This window comes from Misgurnus anguillicaudatus, chromosome 5 (genome assembly GCF_027580225.2).
Source record: "Misgurnus anguillicaudatus chromosome 5, ASM2758022v2, whole genome shotgun sequence".
Taxonomy (NCBI): domain Eukaryota; kingdom Metazoa; phylum Chordata; class Actinopteri; order Cypriniformes; family Cobitidae; genus Misgurnus; species Misgurnus anguillicaudatus.
The window spans coordinates 34,277,932-34,300,006 of NC_073341.2; the positions used below are offsets into that span (position 1 = coordinate 34,277,932).

The 22,075-nt window shown below is 35.5% G+C and overlaps 1 protein-coding gene across 2 annotated transcripts; it reads left to right on the top strand.

The window, feature by feature from the left end:
- The first annotated feature begins 3,169 nt into the window (after nt 1-3,169).
- traf1 (TNF receptor-associated factor 1) lies at nt 3,170-21,732 on the top strand. Of its 2 annotated transcripts, none has more exons than XM_055168684.2 (10): nt 3,170-3,226; nt 5,478-5,562; nt 5,817-5,915; nt 8,787-8,948; nt 11,232-11,288; nt 11,374-11,442; nt 13,918-14,337; nt 17,269-17,446; nt 18,008-18,156; nt 20,454-21,732. In XM_055168684.2, the coding sequence occupies exons 1-10, from the start codon at nt 3,189-3,191 to the stop codon at nt 20,670-20,672; spliced, it is 1,476 nt and encodes a 491-aa protein (XP_055024659.2). In that variant the 5' UTR covers nt 3,170-3,188; the 3' UTR covers nt 20,673-21,732. The 2 variants fall into 2 exon arrangements, with proteins under 2 accessions (XP_055024659.2, XP_055024658.2); XM_055168683.2 differs by lacking the exon at nt 3,170-3,226 and adding an exon at nt 3,405-3,908.
- Nucleotides 21,733-22,075: the final 343 nt, after the last annotated feature.

Sequence of the window (22,075 nt, forward strand, 5' to 3'; positions counted from 1 at the left end):
TGCCCACTTATCTGGATGTGTGTGTTCATGATTTGAAGTGCGTGTGTTCACTACTTACTGAGGTGGGTTAAATGATGAGGTCACATTTTAAGTGTGGAAATACTTGACAATCATGTCACTTTCATAATGAGCCTCTTAACTGGTATATGTTTCAGGGATTTGGCGAAAATCTCATGATAACATTCTTAAAAATATAGGTGCTACAAATATAGGTTCATCAATGACATAAAATAACCCTTCAGATCCCTCAAGGGGATTTGAACCATTTTTCATACCTTTTTTAATCTAAAGCACCCTTTGAAGGTAGTTAATGTTCATTGCTTTAAAATCCCAATATTCAGGCTTTTAAACTAGATTTAGTTTGTTGAAAAATTGAAAAAATCTTATATAAAATGAACACAACCATCAATAATCAAATATACTGTATCACAAATGCATTTTTAAGCATTGTCTAGTAAATGTATGCAAATTTGTGACATGCCCATATGTGCAGTGTAAGTTTGCAAGAACAGCTCTACTAAATTGATCTGAATTCACTCTACGGTATCTTCAGTATGTTTCATGAAATGTTAAAATGATGTGTGCATGCGCTCAGGAGCTGAACACAGGACTACCAATCAAAATAAAGTCCACAACACATCACAAGGGAGAGCTGTGCTGAGTGAACGCTTCAGATATTCAACACTCAGCAAGTCATAAATACATCTTGGCCCTTATCTGCTTACCACAGTATCCTAAACAGCCTTACTTGCCTGACAGATTTACAGAAGATGCTGGCGGTACACTCGCCCTCTCTGTTTTCAGCCCGCTAGACATCGTTTAGGTCTCCGATCGATAGCCCCAACGCATTTTTGGCTTTTGCATCATGAAGTTTCAGGATTATTGGATTGCATCTCCTCATAGTGATTCATGGGGGTGCAAAACATCTCCCTTAACACCGAAACCTCCCAGACCGCTCGCGAGCCACCTGCTGCAGTCATTTTGATGCACTGGTCCCTCATGTGATTGCTGTTTAATGAAAAACAGGGCTGCATAGCCCTGGTCTCGTATTACATGATAATTGATTTGAAGTGAAGAATGTGCCTTGTAGAGGTGAATAGTTTTACCCAAGTCATTAATCCCCTCAACTAGATATTGAAACTCCCCTGACCGCCCTCTTTGGCGAACATGATCTGTTTGTCTCTCGCTTCCTCCCACCCTGGTTTGTAATCTGTTATCCTTTCGATTTTGCTCATTTAACAACATGATATGCTGCTGTTTATGTTCGCATTATTTCAGTGTTACACAGATTGTTTCTCCAATTAATACGGCTTTCAAAATCAGTGTTTGTTTCAAAAAAAAAATTCAGTACACTGCAAAAAATGATTTTTGTTGTCAATAAAGATATCTAAAAATTCTTAAATTAAGATGCTTTTTCTAGATGAGCAAAACGACCCAAGAAAATAAGTCTAGTTTTTAGACCAAAAATATTAAATTTAAGTGATTTGTGCATAAAACAAGCAAAAAAATCTGCCAATGGGGTAAGCAAAATTTTCTTGAATTTAGCATTTAAGAAAACTGTTCAAGATTTTTTTGCTTACCCAATTGGCAGATTTTTGCTAGTTTTATGCACAAAGTCACTTAAATTTGATATTTTTTGTCTAAAAACTAGACCTATTTTCTTGGGTTGTTTTGCTAAACAAGAAAAAGTATCCTAATTTAAGAATTTTTTGATATTTTTATTGAAAACAAGACAAAAATACTAAGAATATCTTTCTTGAAAATAATTTTTTTTTGCAGTGTAGAAATAAAGGTGGGGTCCAAAATTATAAGACTGATATTTTTTATTTCATACAAAAAGATAATTGAAATTTGAGTTAATATATAAATCTTTTTATATAATGTATACATTTAGCATTCACTTAAGTTATCATGGGACAAAGTTTGCTTACGTTTAATGAGTGAATTAAAAATAGTGCATCTTAAATCCGTGGCATTTTAAAAGATAATGTGCACTATAGTGATCTGAACGTGGGAATTTTTAATGACTGATCTCTGATCAGGTACATTTAAAACAATTTACCACACAAGCCAGCCTTCGCTCCCCACGTGCATCAGTGAGCCTTGGCAGCCCATGACGCTGTCGCCGGCTCACCGTTTTTCCTTCCTTGCACTTTTGATAGGTGACCACTGCAGACCGGGAACACCCCACCCCCTGCTTCTAACACATCAACTACACTTGTTGATGTGTTAGAAGCAGGAAAAATGGGCAAGCGTAAGGATCTGAGCAACTTTGACAAGGGCCAAATTGTGATGGCTAGACGACTGGGTCAGAGCATCTCCAAAACCGCAGCTCTTGTGTGTTTTTCCTGGTCTGCAGTGGTCAGCAAAAGTGGTCCAAGGAAAGAAAAGCGGTGAACCGGCGACAGGGTCATGGGCACCCAAAGCTCATTGATGCATGTAAGTAGCGAAGGCTGGCCAGGGCTGTTTTGGTTGCAAAATGTGGACCTACACTGTATTCTATATATTTTATTATATAGACCGTGGAACTACTTATCCTGTCTGACTGAAAGTGAAGGAAATGAATTGTCAGTCTAAGGGTTTTTCCACTTTCTCTTGAAACGAAATGATGTATGATTAACGTAGCCTAGCCTACATGATTGTGTGGTTTATGACTGACTGCTTCAATAATGTATAAGGCAATGTCCCGTAAGTGAGGCATAAACTCTTTAGGTCAATTGCATCACAATAAAATCCACTTGTGAAAGCCAGAGATGTTTTTTAAACATTAAAGGTTTGGTTTGACAAATTCATTCATAACAAAAAAGCCCCAGTTTTGGTCCATCATCCAATCAGGATTTAGGCTATATGTGCTCATTTCACAAAATGAAAGCATTGGTGTGCACAAAAACCTCATTTTTATGGGGTATAGTAGCTAATATAGGCTATCAAAAACTACTGGACCAAGTAAATAAATAAATATTAATGAACTAATCACATACTACTTTTATTTCCCTCTTTAGGGCCCCAAAATTTAAAACAATATTATGTCAGGCATGTCCCGTTTATTATCAACAGACTTGGACGAACATGAAAAATAACAAAACCTTGGCCACCACACAGGAACAACAGCACAATTTTTGTACGTGGGGAATTTCCGTGTCACCGGAAATGACGGTGAACTGAAAACATTTCTAAGAACGCCATAGATGAGTTTGTCTCAAACCTTCATGAGCTGTCTACGTAGGTATCAACTATTTATATTATTGGTGAACTTTCAGACAAGTTTGACGTATGATGTCTTGTTACCTTTATATATACAAAATATTAAACATATGCGAAAAATAATTTTATACATCTATGCAACAGTTCCGCACACTAGGTGCGTACTAAGTAGGCAGCTCACTAGATTTTGAAACACAGCCATTGTATTTAAAATCGTTTGTATCACTTTCACTAGACATCTCGATCAAATATTCTCCCGGTTTTTTGTACTAAAGCAATTTTTTATTACTGTTATTCACAAAACACCCAACTGTGGCTAATAAATGGATCTGCACGCAGTCATTTTGGTCAAGCAGAACGCAAAATTTCCGGGTGTTTGTTAACGGGGGAACCCCGTGGTGTTTTTTACCATGGGTACACGATAAAGTCAAAAGCATATCAATATGTCATCATCAGAACGTGCTGTTCCTACAGACAAGGCTTCGGTTTAAAAACACAATGGCTTCGGTTGTACCAGAGTCCTTAAACGGGGGTTCATCGACGCCGGGTGAGAATGAATACCCGTCGGGTTTCCCTCAGAGCATCTGTGATGAGCTGCCGAAGCAGAAGTATCTGTGTAGTAACTGTAATAATGTATTGAATAAAGCGCGTCAGACGGTGTGCGGTCACCGATACTGCCTCGCGTGTATCAACTGGCTGCTCAGGTAAGACAAAAATGCCTCGTAATAATCATTAATGATTATTAAAAAAAGACTTTTACGGTTTTAATATCGTCGTTTTCAAAGGGGTAAAGTACCTATTAAAGTAAATTTGTTTTCTTTTACTTCAATATATTTTGAAGCATATATAGGCTATATACTTTCTATTCCACTTTCATTTCACATCAAATATCCTTTAATACTTAATTAGTTACATAAAGAAATATAATAAAGGAAAAGTTTATATAAAAGTAAAAATATATAAACTAGATTTAATGTATTTAAGTATTAAAGGTAGATAACAAAATTTGCCAAATAAATAACATTCTGATAAAGTACTTGAAAAAATAAGTAATTTTAATTATAAAAATACTTGCGTACCTTAGACCTCTGATCATTTGTTGTCAATATTAATCTAAGTAATGTAATGTATTAAAAATAGCACAATAAAAAATATTTAAGTACTGTACACTTAATAAAAGCTGGGTTCATTCCTCAAAATAAAGGTATACCTGATAGAAGAACAATTATTGGGTGTAGGGAACATCGCTAAAGATTGTAGTCTACAAATACACAGACTATAAAACAATTTCGACTAAATTATTATTTGGGGAACCAAAAAACTGTTATATCATGACTGTGAAGTACCTATAACACCGTTATTATTTTAAGAGTGTTATTTCAACCAGTGGTTAGGGTAAAATATGTGGCGCAGTTTGTGAAAACCCAGCTAAAGTATTTTTTTGTGTGTGTGTGATTTTATTGTTTTGTTTATTAAAACTGAAAACTTTTGTTTATTATACTACATAATGTAAAGAACATTCTGTGAAAATATAACCTTGATATCTTTATTATTGACTAAGTAAGATCGTGTCAAAGATTGAAATCAATGTGAAATGTCAAAGTTGGGTTATTTTTGACCCTTGGGTAAATATTGGACAGAACACACCGCTGGGTTAAAATTGAGCCAAGGCTGGGTTGTTTTAACCCAATTGTTTGGTTATTATAATCCATGGTTCCATAACAACAACCCAACATTGGGTTATTTTTTACCCTTGGGTAAATATTGGACAGAACACACTGCTGGGTTGAAATTGACCCAATGCTGGGTTGTTTTAACCCAATTGTTGGGTTATTATAATCCATGGTTCCATAACAACAACCCAGCATTGGGTTATTTTTAACCCAGCATGGGGTAAATTTTGACCCAGCATGTGTTCTGTCCGGTATTTACCTATTATGGGTAAAAAATAACCCAACCATTTTTAGAGTGAAATTTCATTATTAGATTATACGACTTTAACTTGGATTTCACAGGCAGGGTCACATGTGGACATTTTGTAGGTTAATGATAATGAATGCGAAGGTCCATATATTAAAAAGGTGCATTTAAACTAAAAGGGTTCACAGCGATGACATAGATAGAAGAACCAGTTGGTTCCCCAAAGAACCTTTCAGTCAAATATTCTTGTAAAAAGAGCTTTATCCACTGTAATAAACCTATTGTGCAAAAGAAAGCTTTTGTGGATGGGTCTTAATGTGAATAATATCAATAATTGTTACTTTTTTATACAGAAACAACAAGGACCTTGTGTGCACAAAGTGTAACGAAGAGGACCAGAGCGTTGAAAACGACACTAGTGTTTTGACTACTGACCAGGTAATCCAACATATAATTTTTTTGTTACATTTCCCAAGAAATGTAAAGGTCATGGGTTTGATCCCTATGCAGGGAACACAAATACTAATAACATATTCATCACATTGTCAGGATAAAAGCATTTGTTTTAAGTTGACAATTACGTTCACATTCACCTTTTGGATGAAGACAGTAAAGAGTCTGTTAAAAAAGTGAAAGGATCGTGACTCAGGTTCGGAAAGTTGTTATAATTTCCCCTCTTGTTCACACTGCAGTTTTTCAACGATGCAGCTATTAATAAGGAAATTTTGGACTTGAAAGTTCACTGCGCTAACCAAGGCTGCCCGTGGAGAAGCACCCTGAGGAACTTTGAGGTACTTTTCTTATGTCATTATTGAAATTTCATTTTGATAGTAAATCTAATCCAGAGGCTTTTATTTTCTAATACCGATTACATTGTGACTACATTCATTTTGAAGTAATCTAGTCATTCAGAGCCTTTTACGAGCTCCTGGTGCTGGTGTGAAGATTATACGTGTGAATTTTTGGGAGACCTAATTTCTGAGCTGTCAGATAAAGATTTCTGCTTTAGTCATTGAGATACAGTTTATGTAAGGTCAGAAATTTTAGGGATTTTAACAAGCTCATGCAAATCCACATAAAACCTGATAACTGCAATGCTCTCGGATATCTTTCACACCTTACATGAGTCAAAATCAATGTGGATTATGTCCTTCTATAGGTCATATTAGCAACCATAGCTTTTTGTTTCGTCACATTGATAATCATAGAAACTCTTCTCATAGAGAATCTTCGGTGTAGGCAGTCAGGCTTAGTTACAACCACAAGATGCCGTTTTACGGGAATTCTTACTTTGTAGCTTTTTGGTAATTTTAAACATGAGCCAGCTATTAAGAAATGTAATCATAAAGCTGTTCTTCGCTATATAACATTGCACGGATGTTATCTAGTTTAGTGAATTGATCCTCCATGTAAAAGAACAATAATGTTCTCATACTTTAGCTATTGAAAGTTCTTGCATAAAACTTTTAGAGGTCGCTGTTTTTAAGAGGAGAAACTGTGAGGGCTTGATGACTTTGACCCTCACGGCTGCTTAATGGACGTCTTTTGTGTTTTTACCTTCAGTACCCAAGAGGATCTGAAAGCACTTCTGTATTGTTCACGACCTCCCTATTAGAATGGAAATTTGTGTAGGTTTTATATTTTCCAGTGAACATCAGAAAAGTAAAAAGATAATCTAAAAATGCAAAGTAGCATTATCTTATTTTTAGTGATCGTTGTTGAAATAAATAGTTTGCCCAAAACGTTTTATTTATATTTATCTCTATCATTTTTTTACTCATCATTAGATTATGAGAATTGGATTTAAGAAACAAAGTTACATTTATCAAATTTGATATTTGAAGCATCAAAGTTTGATTTCACTCATTGATTTCATATTGACTTTAATCTTTGACATGACCTTACTCAGTCAATATTAATGATATCAAGGTTATATTTTCAATTAATGTTTGAAAATGATGTAGAATGATTTTATGTAGAAATCACAAAAAAATTACTTTAGCTGTTTACACCAGTGGCGGCTGTTTACTGCTCATCCGAGGGGTGCTAATTCAAAATAAGTGTCCGGAGTGTTTTCAAAATATGTGTTTGTTGTGTCATGTTCACTATGTGCATCACGTGTTTTGTCAAAATAAGTGCCTGCTGCACATGCCTCTAAACCGTTTATGATAAAAGAGACGCTCACATTCACAAAATACACGTAAGACACTCCCTTAAAAGTAAACTTTGATTACGCATGAGATTATGCGAGTATCTGGCAAAAGCGAGCGTCTCTTTTATCATAAACCTTTTAGACGGGTCTGCAGCAGGCACTTATTTGGACAAGACACGTAATGCACAAGCGATCTCCATACATGTGGTGACGAACTTCGCATCGAGCGCCCTCGAAAAAATAAGTCACCGGCCGCCACTGGTTTACACCATAGACTGTAAAAATTTGGACGATCCGATAGTTGGCGGGGCTTGTCGTCGCAATATTGGCATTGCCTTCCGTTCATCACTCGCAGATTACCAAAAAATGAGTAAGGAGGCGGGATGTGGGTGGTTGTAAAGTGGCTGGTTGCTAAAACCACGCCTGCCTAGCTCGACGGTATTGACAGCAGTGGCAGTTCACCTGTCACTCAAGTGCCCATGCCCTTAATTATGCAGAACTTTAAGGCTTAAAGGCGGGGTACATGATTTTTTAATTAAAAAAATAAATGTTTTGGAAAAGGGGGTCGGGCCAAGTACCAAAACACACTTGTAGCCAATCAGCAGTAAGGGGTGTGTCTACTAACCGACATTGTTGCCTGGGTTGCGTATGTGTGGGACGACTCTATCAAAAGAAGGTCTGACTCTATTGGGGTAGGGACGTGTTTGTTTAGGTGATTTAAAATATCAACATTGGCTTTCAGAGATCATGCACCCCGCCTTTAATATAATTTAAACAGATGAGTTACAAAACAATTCACACTACCTCACACACTGTAAAAAAAACTTTGCTGCCTTAAAATGTTTTGTTGAATCAACTCAGATTTACAAGTCATGTCAACAGAAATTAGTTGAAAATATAGTTGAGAAAAGTCAACTTAAATGTATAAGTTATAACAACTTACCTGTAGTTATAACAACTCATCTCTAGTCAAGATAAATAATAGTAAGTTGAAATGACTTGTAAATTGGAGTTGATTCAACAAAAAATTTTAAGGCAGCAAAGTATTTTTTTACAGTGCAGTTGTCATGAAGGACAAAAATAGCTATATAGACCAAAAACACTTTTTGTACTGTAGACATATTATTTTCTGCTGTAAAGTTGGGCATTTTAACACGGAGGTCTATGGGGTTGGAGCCAGTCTCTAGTGGCCAGTCGATGAATTGCAGTTTAAGTCACTTCTTTGTTGGCTTCACAATAAAGTTCGTAGGTTGCCCCTTGTTTTACACATGCAGGTTCACAAATCTAGAAATCTAGAAATTCACTCACAATAACAATATAAATCAACTCATATTGGGTCTGTGGCATACAGGTGCTGTAAATCACCACATAACACCTGTGCCAAAAAAGTTGCCTACATCTGATTCTTGTGCTATATTCTTTAAGAAGATATTTCTGCTTATGGGACACATCACATTTAAAGTCTTTATTATTCGCTAAAAACTCTCTCTATCTGCTACCGTCTCCACAGGATCATCAGAGTCAGTGTGAATATGCCCTGATTCCTTGTAACATCGGCTGCGGCATTATGGTTCAGAGGAAGGCATTGGCCACACATCTGGAGAGAGGTTGCCCTAACAATAAGACAACATGTACCTCTTGCTCTGTTGTCCTGACACCTAGAGAGCTCCAGGTAAGTTTGTGTACTTCTATGTGTTTGATATAATGCTGGTGAAGCTAAACCCCAAAATGATAAGGCCGTGAACAGCATATACAGTATATACATAAATACATGCCGTACAGTACAGTATAGGAGTGGCCAAAAGTAATGTCTGGGAGAGAGGAGTTTGGATAATATTTTTGGATAAAATTTATTTTTAATGCCCATCAAAATATGAGGTGTATGGCACAAAATGGACAAAACAACAATTTTAGTTAATGTTAATTATTGGACAAAATAAAAGGCAATACGAAGGAATCTGGGTTTTATTAAAAATGAAAAGTTTCCACATTATGACACGTTATGAAAATTGACTTAATACAATTTTATCTGTTTTTAATATTTGTGGATCCTCTTTTGTGGACCCAATGCAACAGGCATACAAAACCTTGAATGCATCTTTAGTAAAATATTTGAAAAAAAAGAGCAAAGATGTCAATTGTTTAATCCTGGACATCACTTTTTGTCACTTTTTTCATCGCCTGTGAAAACCCAGCTAAAGTCTTTTTTTTAGATTTATCCTTTTTTTTATTACATAAAATCATCCTACATACACATTCTGTGAGAATATAATATTGACTGAGTAAGATCATGTCAAAGATTAAAAATCAATGATTGAAATCAAACTTTGATGTTTCTGATCTCATAATTAGATTTGATAATGAGACTTCAGCCTGGTCTTCACAGACAGGGTCACATTTATTTGTACAAATAATATCTACATATGATTATATTGTGAAGTAGTTCAACGGTGCTGGAGTTGTTCTGGGTCAGCATGCCCTTGGCTAATGCCCCGTGGTTTGGGTTTTAAGCCACAGTCACAGTCTCCAGTGTTCGATGGTGTCCCATATTACTTTATCCATTTCACCCGTCGGGACCTGCACTCCGGGACATGGATTAGAGGAAAAAAGAGAGGGAATAAAGCAGTGAATTTAGACATCAGGGTTCAAAAGCTGCACTTTACTTAAAATATCCTCAAATGCAATGCGTTTCTCATAGATGAACAAGTGAAGAGTTTGGTTTCAAAACGCAATAAATCCATTGTGAATAATTTCGGTAAAAACGTGTTTTCTATACCAAGGTAGTGACAAGATGAAAAACACTATTTTCTGTTACAAACTTTCACATAGCATCTTTAGGTTATAATAACATTAAAATTATAATTTGATTTTCAAAGATTTATTATAAAAACTGATTTTTTTTTCACAAAATGCAATAAATCCATGACGTTTTTTTTCAAAATGCTATAAATCTATTAAATCAATATATAAATGTGCATTCATCTTTGCTATGATATATTCATTTAGTTGACTAGTGGTATACACTGATTAAATAATAAACATTAATGGCATTGATCAATACACACTTTGTCATATTAAGAACACTGTCATTGCTGCTGTCATCCTTGGGACGTCGTCGCTGAACTTTTTTGACAGCGATCAGCTGTAAAATGTTTTGGTCCTGCTTGGTTTTCGTTGACTTCGAGTAAAATAATGGAAAGTTTAGAGATCCCCTGGGGTCAGTGTGTTAGCATGACAGAAGCTTGATGTTGTCGGGAGAACAAACAACAGCCGGCATTTTTCCTTCGCCCGAGTGCCTCTAACGTAAATTATTAGATTTTGATGGCTTACGATTCTTCGCCGTCACAGAAAACCACCACAGGTTTATCAATGCCATAAAAAGTATTATTTTGTTTTTGTTTGTTTATTGATCACAAAGTATAAAGTAGATGAGAAAAACTAGGATTCCTTGTGTGTTTAACAAGCCGCCATTAATGTTTAAATGTGTGGAATGGTGCGCTGTGATTTGTTAAGCAGATTTATTGCTTTTTGCAGCGAAGAAGGACTGCCGTTTGTCACGGCTTGGAAAAAAGGGAGAAAAGATGACAGAATAACACGGCGGATATTGGATTTTGCACATTAATACTTTACTTTTTAATACTGATCAGATATAAAACTGATTTTGATGGTAACTCATTTCAAAAGAAAAAAGTTGTCACTGGGACGGTACATTTTAAAAAGGTGCTAATATTCACCATTTTGGTACAGTTATGTACTTTTGCAGCAAAGATACAGCAATGTGTATCTTTGACGCTTTGAGGTATCAGTATGCACCTTTTAGGTACAAAAGTGTACTTTTTAAAAGGGAACCGCGCAGTGATAACTATTATACCTTCTTGTACCCTTTTATCTGAGAGTGTATGAAGACAGATGTATGTGGAATGCGTTTTAGTAAATTTTCTGACTGTATTTACAGAAGCATGTATGCCCCAACTCAGACAAGAAGACAGCGAAAGCAGAAAAAAGACAAAAGGTGGAATTTTGGTCTATCACTAAATATTATACTCTGGATTTTGCAGTATAAGTGCGAACAAATCTAAAGTATTTTTCTTTTGCAGAAAGATCAACCCAGCAACTCCAAAAAGAAAGAGCCATGTGTTTTCTCAGAAGTTGGTTGTCCTTTCAAGGTTGGTATTTTTATAATATTACAGCCTTATTAAGTCTTTGATAAGGAACCTGTTGTTCTTAGTTTTGTATTTATTTGCTAAATAAAATTTGGCTACAGTAGATTACAGAGTGCATTAGATTACAAAATCAACTGCTAGACCTATTCTTAGAACTAGCTTTACTTTTCTTTACAACGTTAAATAACACATAAAAGTTCATTATCAAGTACACCAAGTGTTGTTTATCATTAACTATGTTCCAGTAACTTCCTCATGTGATTAATATACATACTCATTTTATATGTGTGTGTGTGTGTGTGTGTGTGTGTGTGTGTGTGTGTGTCTGTGTGTGTGTGTGTGTGTGTGTGTGTGTGTGTGTGTGTGTGTGTTTTTGTGTGTGTGATGCGTGACTGCATGTAATTTTGCGAAATAACAAATATGTAATCCTGTCTGTGAAATCCAGGATACTCTTAATCTTATTATGACATAAAGAGCAGAAAAGGGAACTTAAATGTACACTCTTAAAATGAATGTGTTAAATTAACACATCTTGTGTCTAATTAAGGACAACACATCCTTAACACATCTGTGTTATTTTTGGAATAACACACTTTGTGTTGTTATAACACATCTTGTGTTGTCCATTTCATTTATTTAAGCTCACATTCTACACGAAATGACACACAATGTGTTAAAATAACACATAAAGGGGCGGTTTCCCGGACAGGGATTAGACTAGTCCTAGACTTAAAAACTTTTAAGAGCTCTCCAAACTGAAAACAACTTGCACTGACATATCTTAAAATACATCAGTGCCCTTTGTTTTACCTCGAAATGCACACAGGTAATGTTTTTAGTAAGGCATGTTTGTTAAAACTAGTTATATTTCCTAATTAAACTAAAGCCTAGTCCTGGATTAAGCTAATCCTGGTCCGGGAAACCACCCCAATGTGTTAAATAGTTTAACACAAAACAATGTGTTAAAATTAACACATCCTTTCTTAGAGTGTAGTTAAAAAAAATCTTACATCATAATTTTGTTTAAAACAACAAGATTTAATAAAATTTCAGTTGAATTTCTACCCTGCACAAACCCTGTTTCACATGCACACAGCGTGCTGCTTACTGAAAGGCCTTTGAGGCCACACCCCTTGCAAAAACGTTTAGGTGAGATAATTTAAAAAAAAACACCCAGAAACCACCCAAAAGTTTGGACACATTACTATTTTTAATGTTTTTAAAGAAGTCTCTTTTGCACATCAAGCCTGCATTTATTTGATCACACGTTTTTTTAATTAAATAAATCCAGGCTTGATGAGCATACGCATCAGGATTCTTCAAAATGTGTATACCTTGCATGCATGTCTGCTAATGACCAAACAAAATGTTTATCTATGTTTTTATATAATATAGTTTATATACCGTAGATATCCCTACATTTCCAAGTAATTCCCATTAAGGCAAAGATATATTTTCACAAAATGTTCTCTACATTATGTAGGTTTATGTAGATTTTATGTAGTAAATCACAAAAATGACTTTAGCTGTGTTTTTAGAAGGGTTTTTGTTCTTCTAGGAACTTTTCCCACCGGGTTTTCTCCTAGGGGGGTTTTTCGTCCCAGGGAGAGTCAGCCAACTTTGGCTTAACTTAGCACTTTACTGTATACGTTACATTATTAATACGCTCCCTTGTACGGTTTAACCTTAGCCGCTATATTCTACTTCTTATATTATCTATTGATTTTCTGTGTTCTCCTCTACATCTACTCATGTAAAGCTGTTTTGCAACAATTAACAATTGTAAAAAGCGCTATATAAATAAAATTGAATTGAATTGAATTTTCAGAGAAATGTGATACATTTTAATTGTAGTGAAATATGCCTATAAAGTGTGCTTTATTTCTTTAAAGTAAATGCTTTTGGACCATTGTACAGTCGATTTGCACAGACTGATTTCACAGAAAGTCGTGTTATAGTCACGCAAAATTTGATCAATTTATTTGTGTCCATGGCGCGAAATGTAGCTTTTTCTGTGGCTTGAGCACGAATGTCTTTTTCTTGACACTCACACAATTTTTCGTTGCACGACTTTCTTTTTTGTTTATGTATTGTTTTCTCATAGTTTTTTCCTATTTTCTTAGAGTCACTTTCTGTTACATTTTTAGACATCCTAACCCAAACCCCAACTCCAAGCGAGAATAGTTTTAAAAGCAGAAGAAAAACATGTAGAAACCAATACATAAAAGTACATCCTAACCCAAATCCCAAATCTTACCCCAAGCCCAAAGAAAGTCGTGCCACGGAAACAAGAAACTATTTATAGAAGTTAAAGACACATAAAAACGCCATGGACACAAATAAATTGATAACATTTTGCGTAAATATAACACGACCTTCCATGAGATCATGTTGAATTTGCAATGAGGCCACCAGACCAACAGGAGGTAAATTAAATTGCATTGTTTTGTTACAACAAGGTGTTGTCTTTTATTTCAGGGAAACGTAGATAAAGTCAAAGACCACGAGTCGTGCAGTCACGTTGGTCATCTGCAGCTTCTCTTGGAGGTCACTAGGGGTCTTCAGCGTACATTAAATTCCCAAGAGAGAGGCCATCACGAAAACCTTGACTTTCTTCAGCCTGGACAGAGTGGAGCTTCTCTTATTTCTCATGGTGAAGGCGAGGTCGAGACAGATGGCGGTGACTCTGGTGTCAGCGATAAGGCTTCCAGCCTCCATGACGACCAGGCTGAACTTGCCGTGGGGCAGCAACTGGACGCCCTGCAGCAGAGAGTGCAGGTCATAGAGAACATCATCTCAGCTTTAAACCGAGAGGTCGAGAAGACACAAATCAGTGTGGTTGCGCTGGAGAGAGACAACCTTAACAATCAACAGATCATTCAGCACCTAGAAGCAAAAGTAAGTTCAAACGGACCATGTACTACAAAACCACTCATTGTCACACCGGTTAGTTGCAGCAATAGCCAAAAATACATTTGTATGGGTCAAAAAAAAATTTTTTTATGGCCAAAAATAATTAGAATATTAAGTAAAGGTCATGTTTCATGAATATATTTAGTAAATTTCCTACTGTAAATATACATCACACATGTATTTATCATTAGTAATATGTGTTGCTAAAGGCAATTGTTTTCAATATTTTGATTTTTTGCACCCTCAGATTCCAGATTATCAAATAGTTGTATCATGGCCAAATATTGTCCTATCCTTACAAACCATACATTAATGGAAAGCTTATTTATTATCAGTGGCGGCTCGTGACTGCTCTTCCGAGGATGCGCTAATTCAAAATAAGTGTTCGGTTGTCACGTGTGGTTCCCTTTTCCAAAATATGTGTCATGCGTGTGGAGAGATCCTGTGTGCATCACGTGTTTTGTCAAAATAAGTGCCTGCTGGAGACGCATCAAAACCGTTTATGATAAACGACAATGGTAAGAAAATAGGACAAAACAGTTGAGTAACCAATACGTGATAATCACACGAAAACAGGAATTCGTGATACGATCACGTGGAAAAACGCAGAAATTCGTGATAATATCACGAAAAAAGAATCAAAAATTTCATGAGACTGAGCTGGCATGAACCAATGTAACTAATTAACAATTGTTTAAAATATATTAGTAAATATTGAAATGAACATGAACTAAGATTGATAAATACACTGTAAAAAATGTCTGTAGAAATTACAGTATTACTGGGTATTACTGGCAACTAGCTGCCAGTAACTTACTGTAGATTTTACATTTATGTTATTTACTGGCAACATTTTGTTCAAAGTTAAATGAACATGAAACATTTTTTGACTTTATCTTCTACAGTAAGTTACTGGCAACCAGCTGCAAAATTACAGCAAATTTTTTAGAGTGTACTTAAGGGGGTCGCACACCAGACGCGCAGCTCAGCGCCGTGCCATTCTAAAAAAATCGAATACATTGTTTTCTAAGAGTATACACACACCAGCGCCAATAGGTGGCGCCTGTCCGTGCCGTCCAGCTACGACTCAGGAAGTTGCTCAAATCCCTGTCATGCCACAGTAATCGCGCAATCGTAATAACATCATATTTGTCCCAAATCAATAACGATTAACATTAGCTGCTAACGTATATTTTGCATTTTGAAGAAGACGCTATCTGACGAAGCTCGCACTATTTAAAGTGCACTTCTGGTTTATGATACCTCTGAGTTGTCCTGGACGCAACTCCACACGGCGTGGCTCTGAGCTGCGCGTCGGGTGCAACCCCCTGTAGAAGTATTGTTCATTGTTACTTTGTTAACTATGCATTAACTAATATTAACAAATACAACTATACACTGTCCGACGGTACCCACTTTACAAGGTCCTAATATGCACGTTTAGGTACAAAGATGTTTTTTTTTGTATGGCCTCAGTGACACATTTTGTAACTCCAAATTAAAACACAATAATTTCCGGGTTTCATATGTCAAAACATGTTTATTATAATGTTATCATGTTTTTTTTGTGTTTTATTGTGCTACTTAGTTGTATATTTTATGAAGGCTTAAATTAAAACAAACCAACTGCAGTTTGATTGATATTAATTGGAATGCACTATCAATAAACAAGATTTTTAAAAAATTATCTCGTTTTGGAACCAAACTCTTTAAATGTACTTACACTGTACCAGGTAAATGTAATCATTTATAGAAATACAAAAATGCTTCTGAAAATAAGCTGTATATATTTATTTAATATATTAAATATCATTATAATATATTAATATATGTGACCTTTAACCACATAGCACATGTATATTGGTAGCAATAACCAACAATACATATGGGTCAAAATTGTAGTGTAGGATATTAAGAAAAGATTATGGTCCATGGAGATATTTTGTACATTTCCTACCGTAAATATATCAAAACTTTTATTTTTTATGAGTGGATACAGCGCTAAGGACTTTATTTGGACAACTTTAAATTAGATTTTCTCAATATTTTTTGCACTCTCAGATTCCAGATTTTCTCGGCCATATGTTGTCCTATATCCTAACAAACCATACATTAATGGAAAGCTTAATTAAATTAAAAAAATACCCTTATGACAGGTTGTGGTCCAGGAACGCATAATATTTAAGATTATATAATGCAAATTACATTTCTGCATGCTGTTTACTGTCTTATTTCAAACGTATAAATTTAATTAGTATTTAAAAGCTAATTCTAAAGAGCACATAATCAGGCTTTTCTAAATTAACAAGGTTTTGCAATGTGTGCAAATAACAGATCTCGTTACTTTTCTATGTTTTACATGCATTGGCCTCATACTGTGTATATGAGCCTTTGAAATTTGTGTCCTTTTGATGTAGCATCTATTTGTATCGTCGTCCAAATCCAGACTGTATAATTCAAGTCAGGACTCGCATAAAGTTATCATATTTTTGGGACATCATTTTAATGCTTATTTATTTGTTGCTCTGCTCATCTTTTTTTCCACCGGAAAGTGCCAAAAATTATAGCGACTGCTTTCTGACGCTCAACTTGTAGTTGTTATTTAACACGTGGGAGCTGTGGTAACACTCTTGAAATGTTGAAAATGAAGAGAAGCTAGAGAAAACATATTGAGGGAATGAGTTGTTGAAAATAGATTTGTGTGGCAGTTGGGCGAGTGCTGTCATGGAAAAAGACGTGTCTCATAGGATAGAGACGTGTACAGTATCTTTCTATTTCTCGAGATGTCTCGCACAGTCACCAACTTCAAGCAGCTCTAAAGGCCCATTATGATACATTAATATCACACTTTAGCAGCGGGCCAATCTGTACCTTTGGATAATTCATCCTTCATAATGGTTTTCCATCACATTTCAGGTGGCAGAGCAACAGCAGAGGATGATCAGAAAAGACATTCACATTACATCCTTACAGCAGTGCATCAGCGCCCAGCAGGACGTCTCGTATGATGGCACCTTTCTCTGGCGTTTGTGTGATGTCACCAAGAGACTGAGAGAGGCGGCGACTGGACAAAAAATCAGTCAGTACTCGCCAGGTACCAGAGCTTGTGTCTTCTCAATGAAATATTTTCTTTTTAAAAATTAGTTTGAAATAAAGCAAAATTGTCAGGCCCCCTGCAGTATTACTGTGGACCCCCTATGGGCCCTGCTGAAACCCCTGCTGTAATATTTGAGGCTTGTATCATTAGGGGATCTACTGTGTGTTAAATAATGCCAGTTGTTAATCATATATTGAGGAAGAATCAATGTCTATTGATAAAAGGAGTGCGAAGTATTGAGCTGAAGCTAGTAAACAGTAAGAAATCTTTTAGTTTTCAGTGCTTCAACAAACGTGAAGCAGCTATAAAGGCTGAAATTGGGTTGTTTGCCTGGTGGGTACAGTACAGTATATGTATCTTTGAGGACAATAGTAATAGAAAGAAGACAATTTTATTTGCTTCTTTTTTTGTCTTGTCTTAACAGAATATGAGATCAGAATAACTATTTCTCCAATAAAATTAAGATAAAAGATGGATTACCTATAGGTGTTTTTAGAGCTTTAACTAAAAGCCATCATGGTTTCATACAATAAAAATGACAATGAAATATCTTTTCAGCTTTCTACACTGCCAGGTATGGATTCAAAGTATGCATGCGGCTCTATCTGAATGGAGATGGAGTTGGAAAAGGGACACACATCTCTCTTTTCTTTGTTATTATGAAAGGAGAATATGACCCCATTCTTTCATGGCCATTTAGACACAAGGTAAAACTTTAATTTAAACAATCAATCAATAAATGAATTAATGAATAAACAAATTAATGAATGTATCAACCAGTCATGTTGTTCATCTCTGCTGTCTCTATAAGTTAATGACAAATACATGCTGAATTTATGCATTAAAGGGGTCATACACACAGTTCATCTATATCTATCTATCTATCTGTCTGTCTGTCTCTCTGTCTATATATTTATATAACTATTTTTCTTTCTGCCTATCTATCTATCTGTCTATCTATCTGTATGTCTGCCGGTCTGTCTGTCTGTCTGTCTATTTATCTGTATGTCTGCCTATCTGTATCTATTTATTTGTCTATCTATCTATTTATCTGTCTGTCTGCCTATCTATCGATCTGTCTGTCTATCTATCTATCTATTTATCTGTTTGCCTATCTGTCTGTCTGTCTTTATATTTATATAACCATTTATCTATCTGTCTGCCTATCTATCTGTCTGTCTGCATATCTATCTATCTATTTATCGACCTATCTATCTATCTATCTATCTATCTATCTATCTATCTATCTATCTATCTATCTATCTATCTATCTATCTATCTATCTATCTATCTATCTATCTATCTATCTGTTTGCCTATTTATCTATCTGTCTGCCTATCTATCTGTCTGTCTGTCTCTATATTTATATAACTATTTATGTATCTGTCTGCCTATCTATCTATCTATCTATCTATCTATCTATCTATCTATCTATCTATCTATCTATCTATCTATCTATCTATCTATCTATCTATCTATCTATCTATCTATCTATCTATCTATCTATCTATCTATCTATCTATCTGTCTGCCTGTCTCTCTGTCTGTCTGTCTGTCTGTCTCTCTGTCTGTCTGTCTCTCTGTCTATATGTCTCTCTGTCTATATGTCTCTCTGTCTATATATCTATTTATCTGTCTGTCTGCCTATCTGTATCTATTTATCTGTCTTTTTGCCTATCTGTATCTATTTATCTGTCTTTCTGCCTATCTGTATCTATTTATCTGTCTTTCTGCCTATCTGTATCTATTTATCTGTCTTTCTGCCTATCTGTATCTATTTATCTGTCTGTCTGTCTATCTATCTATCTATCAGTCTGTCTGCCTATCTATCGGTCTGTCTGTCTGCCTATCTTTTGGTCTGTCTGTCTGTCTATCTACCTATCTATTTATCTGTTTGACTATCTATCGGTCTGTCTCTCTATCTATTGGTCTGTCTGTCTATCTATCTATTTATCTGTCTGTCTGTTTGCCTATCTATCGGCCTGTCTGTCTGTCTATCTATTTTTCTGTCTGTCTGCCTATCTTTTGGTCTGTTTGTCTATCTATATATTTATCTGTCTGTCTATCTATCTATTTATCTGTCTGACTATCTATTGGTCTGTCTCTCTATCTATTGGTCTGTCTGTCTATCTATTGGTCTGTCTGTCTATCTATTTATCTGTCTGTCTGCCCATCTATCTGTCTGTCTATCTATCTATATATCTTTCTGTTTATCTATCTATCTATGTACCTGTCTGTCTGCCTATCTGTATCTATTTATCTATTTTTTATCTGTCTGCCTATCTATCGGTCTGTCTGTCTATATATTTCTCTGTCTGTCTGCCTATCTTTCGGTCTGTCTGTCTGTCTATCTATCTATCTATCTATTTATCTGTCTGCCTATCTATCGGTCTGTCTGTCTATCTATCAGTCTGTCTGTCTATCTATTTCTCTGTCTGTCTGCCTATCTTTCGGACTGTTTGTCTATCTTTCAGTCTGTCTATCTATCTATTTATCTGTCTGACTATCTATCGGTCTGTCTATCTTTCGGTCTGTCTATCTATCTATTTATCTGTCTGACTATCTATCGGTCTGTCTCTCAATCTATTGGTCTGTCTGTCTATCTATTTATCTGTCTGTCTGCCTATCTATCTGTCTGTCTATCTATCTATATATCTATCTGTTTGTCTATCTATCTATGTATCTGTCTGTCTGCCTATCTTTATCTATTTATCTATTTTTTATCTGTCTGTCTGCCTATCTGTTGGTCTGTCTGTCTGTCTATCTATATGTCTGCCTATCTGTCTATCAATCTGAACTGATCAAAATCTCATATATTCTGATCATTTTACTGATACTTCTGAAATAGTGGACATCACAACAAAAAATCAAATAAAAAATACATAATATGACCCCTTTAGGAGTAGCTTCAGTTGAGGAATAAATCAGAATTTCTTTAGTTACTCAGTCATGTTTTATCAGGGTTTGCTGTGACCCATACTGACCTATCTTGCAAATTCTGGCAGGTTACGTTCTTTCTCATAGATCAGAACCAGAGGGAGCATGTCATCGATGCTTTCCGCCCAGACCTCTCCTCTGCTTCCTTTCACCGACCCATCTCTGAGATGAATGTGGCCAGCGGCTGCCCCCTGTTCTTCCCACTGGGGAAATTGAGGTCGCCTAAGCACGCCTACTGCAAGGATGACACCATCTATATCAAGTGCGTGGTGGAGACATCCTCCTGAACCTGATGGCCTGGCTGTTAAGGGGGACTGGAAATTTAAGGGAGGATGTTCACCATCCTCAAAAAGTGTGGACTTGATAGATATTTGAACAGAGTATGAAAATGTTTATTTATTCAGTACATTTAATTTTGTACAAATTTATTGCATGTAAACTGAAAACTCAATTGCTTGTCCAATTATTGTAAATTTCACATTTTTTGCTTTACCACAATTTCTACAAACAAAAAATGTTACAAAGTAACAACCATGAAAGAGTATTCTTGTTGGACATCCTGTTGCTCTTATTGGTCTGGCCAAGATTTTCATCAGCATCACATCTGATGTTTTCCATTGCCATGCACCGGGGGAAAACTCTCCTTGAATGCCGCAACCATTCCCTGCAACGAGATTCCTTGTATTAGTACAAATCTTCTGATTGCTCTTCCAGTTGCGGCAGTTCTCCATTCTTAAAAAAAATATAGTGATTGTGTTGTGAGCAAACTACATGCTGTATAAGCTCCCAAACTTTATTGGTTGTGATTACAATTTTATTGCTATGGCAGGTTATTTGACAATTTAGGAGATATTACAAACATCCCATGTCAGATATTTGTGGAATATACATGCATGTGGCAGATATTGATAATTGAATGTGATGGCTTACATGATGAAAAATATTTGAGAAGTTGTAAAGAGTTTTACTGAGAATTAACTCATCAGTTTTGATCAACAAGCCATATGCATTTAGTTATTGTGCAAACTGTAAAGAATTGTATTTACTCTTTGCACACGTGTCAAAACACTTGCATTTCCTTAAATCAATAAGAAATCCCAATATGATGTGAACAAGAAACTTTGTAATTGTACAAAGATCTGAACTCATTGTTTTGAAAAAAAAAATCTCATTTGAGAATTAAGCCAAAGCAATTGAAAAAAAATACTGTAAATGAAAAGTTTAAACTGTTGGATGCATTGTTTAATTCAGATGAGAGCTCTCTTAAGCTGTTTTTTGTACATCGAGTAAAATCGAATTTGCAATGCTTTTGTTTCTTTGGGAGTATAAATAAAATATGTTTTGATACCTTGCTCTCATTTTAATAATGGATTTATTCCTGATTTGTTTTTGGATATATTTTTTTGTATTTATTATGAAACTATTACATGTATTTTAACTATACTTTTTTTATAAATATATAAAAAAATAAAAATGTGTTTGCATTCATCTTTTGTAATTCTGTTGTTTGTGTTTTGTTTAAGCTGTCATGGGTTAAATCATGCTTTAAACATTTTACAATATCTACAACATCTATAAGTTGATCAGATAATGACATGATGCGGTTGGATGCTCAGTAGTCCACCAGTGTAAGCTTGGTTATGTTCACACGACATAAATATTCTCACTTAGTCAGCTCGCTGTGACACGC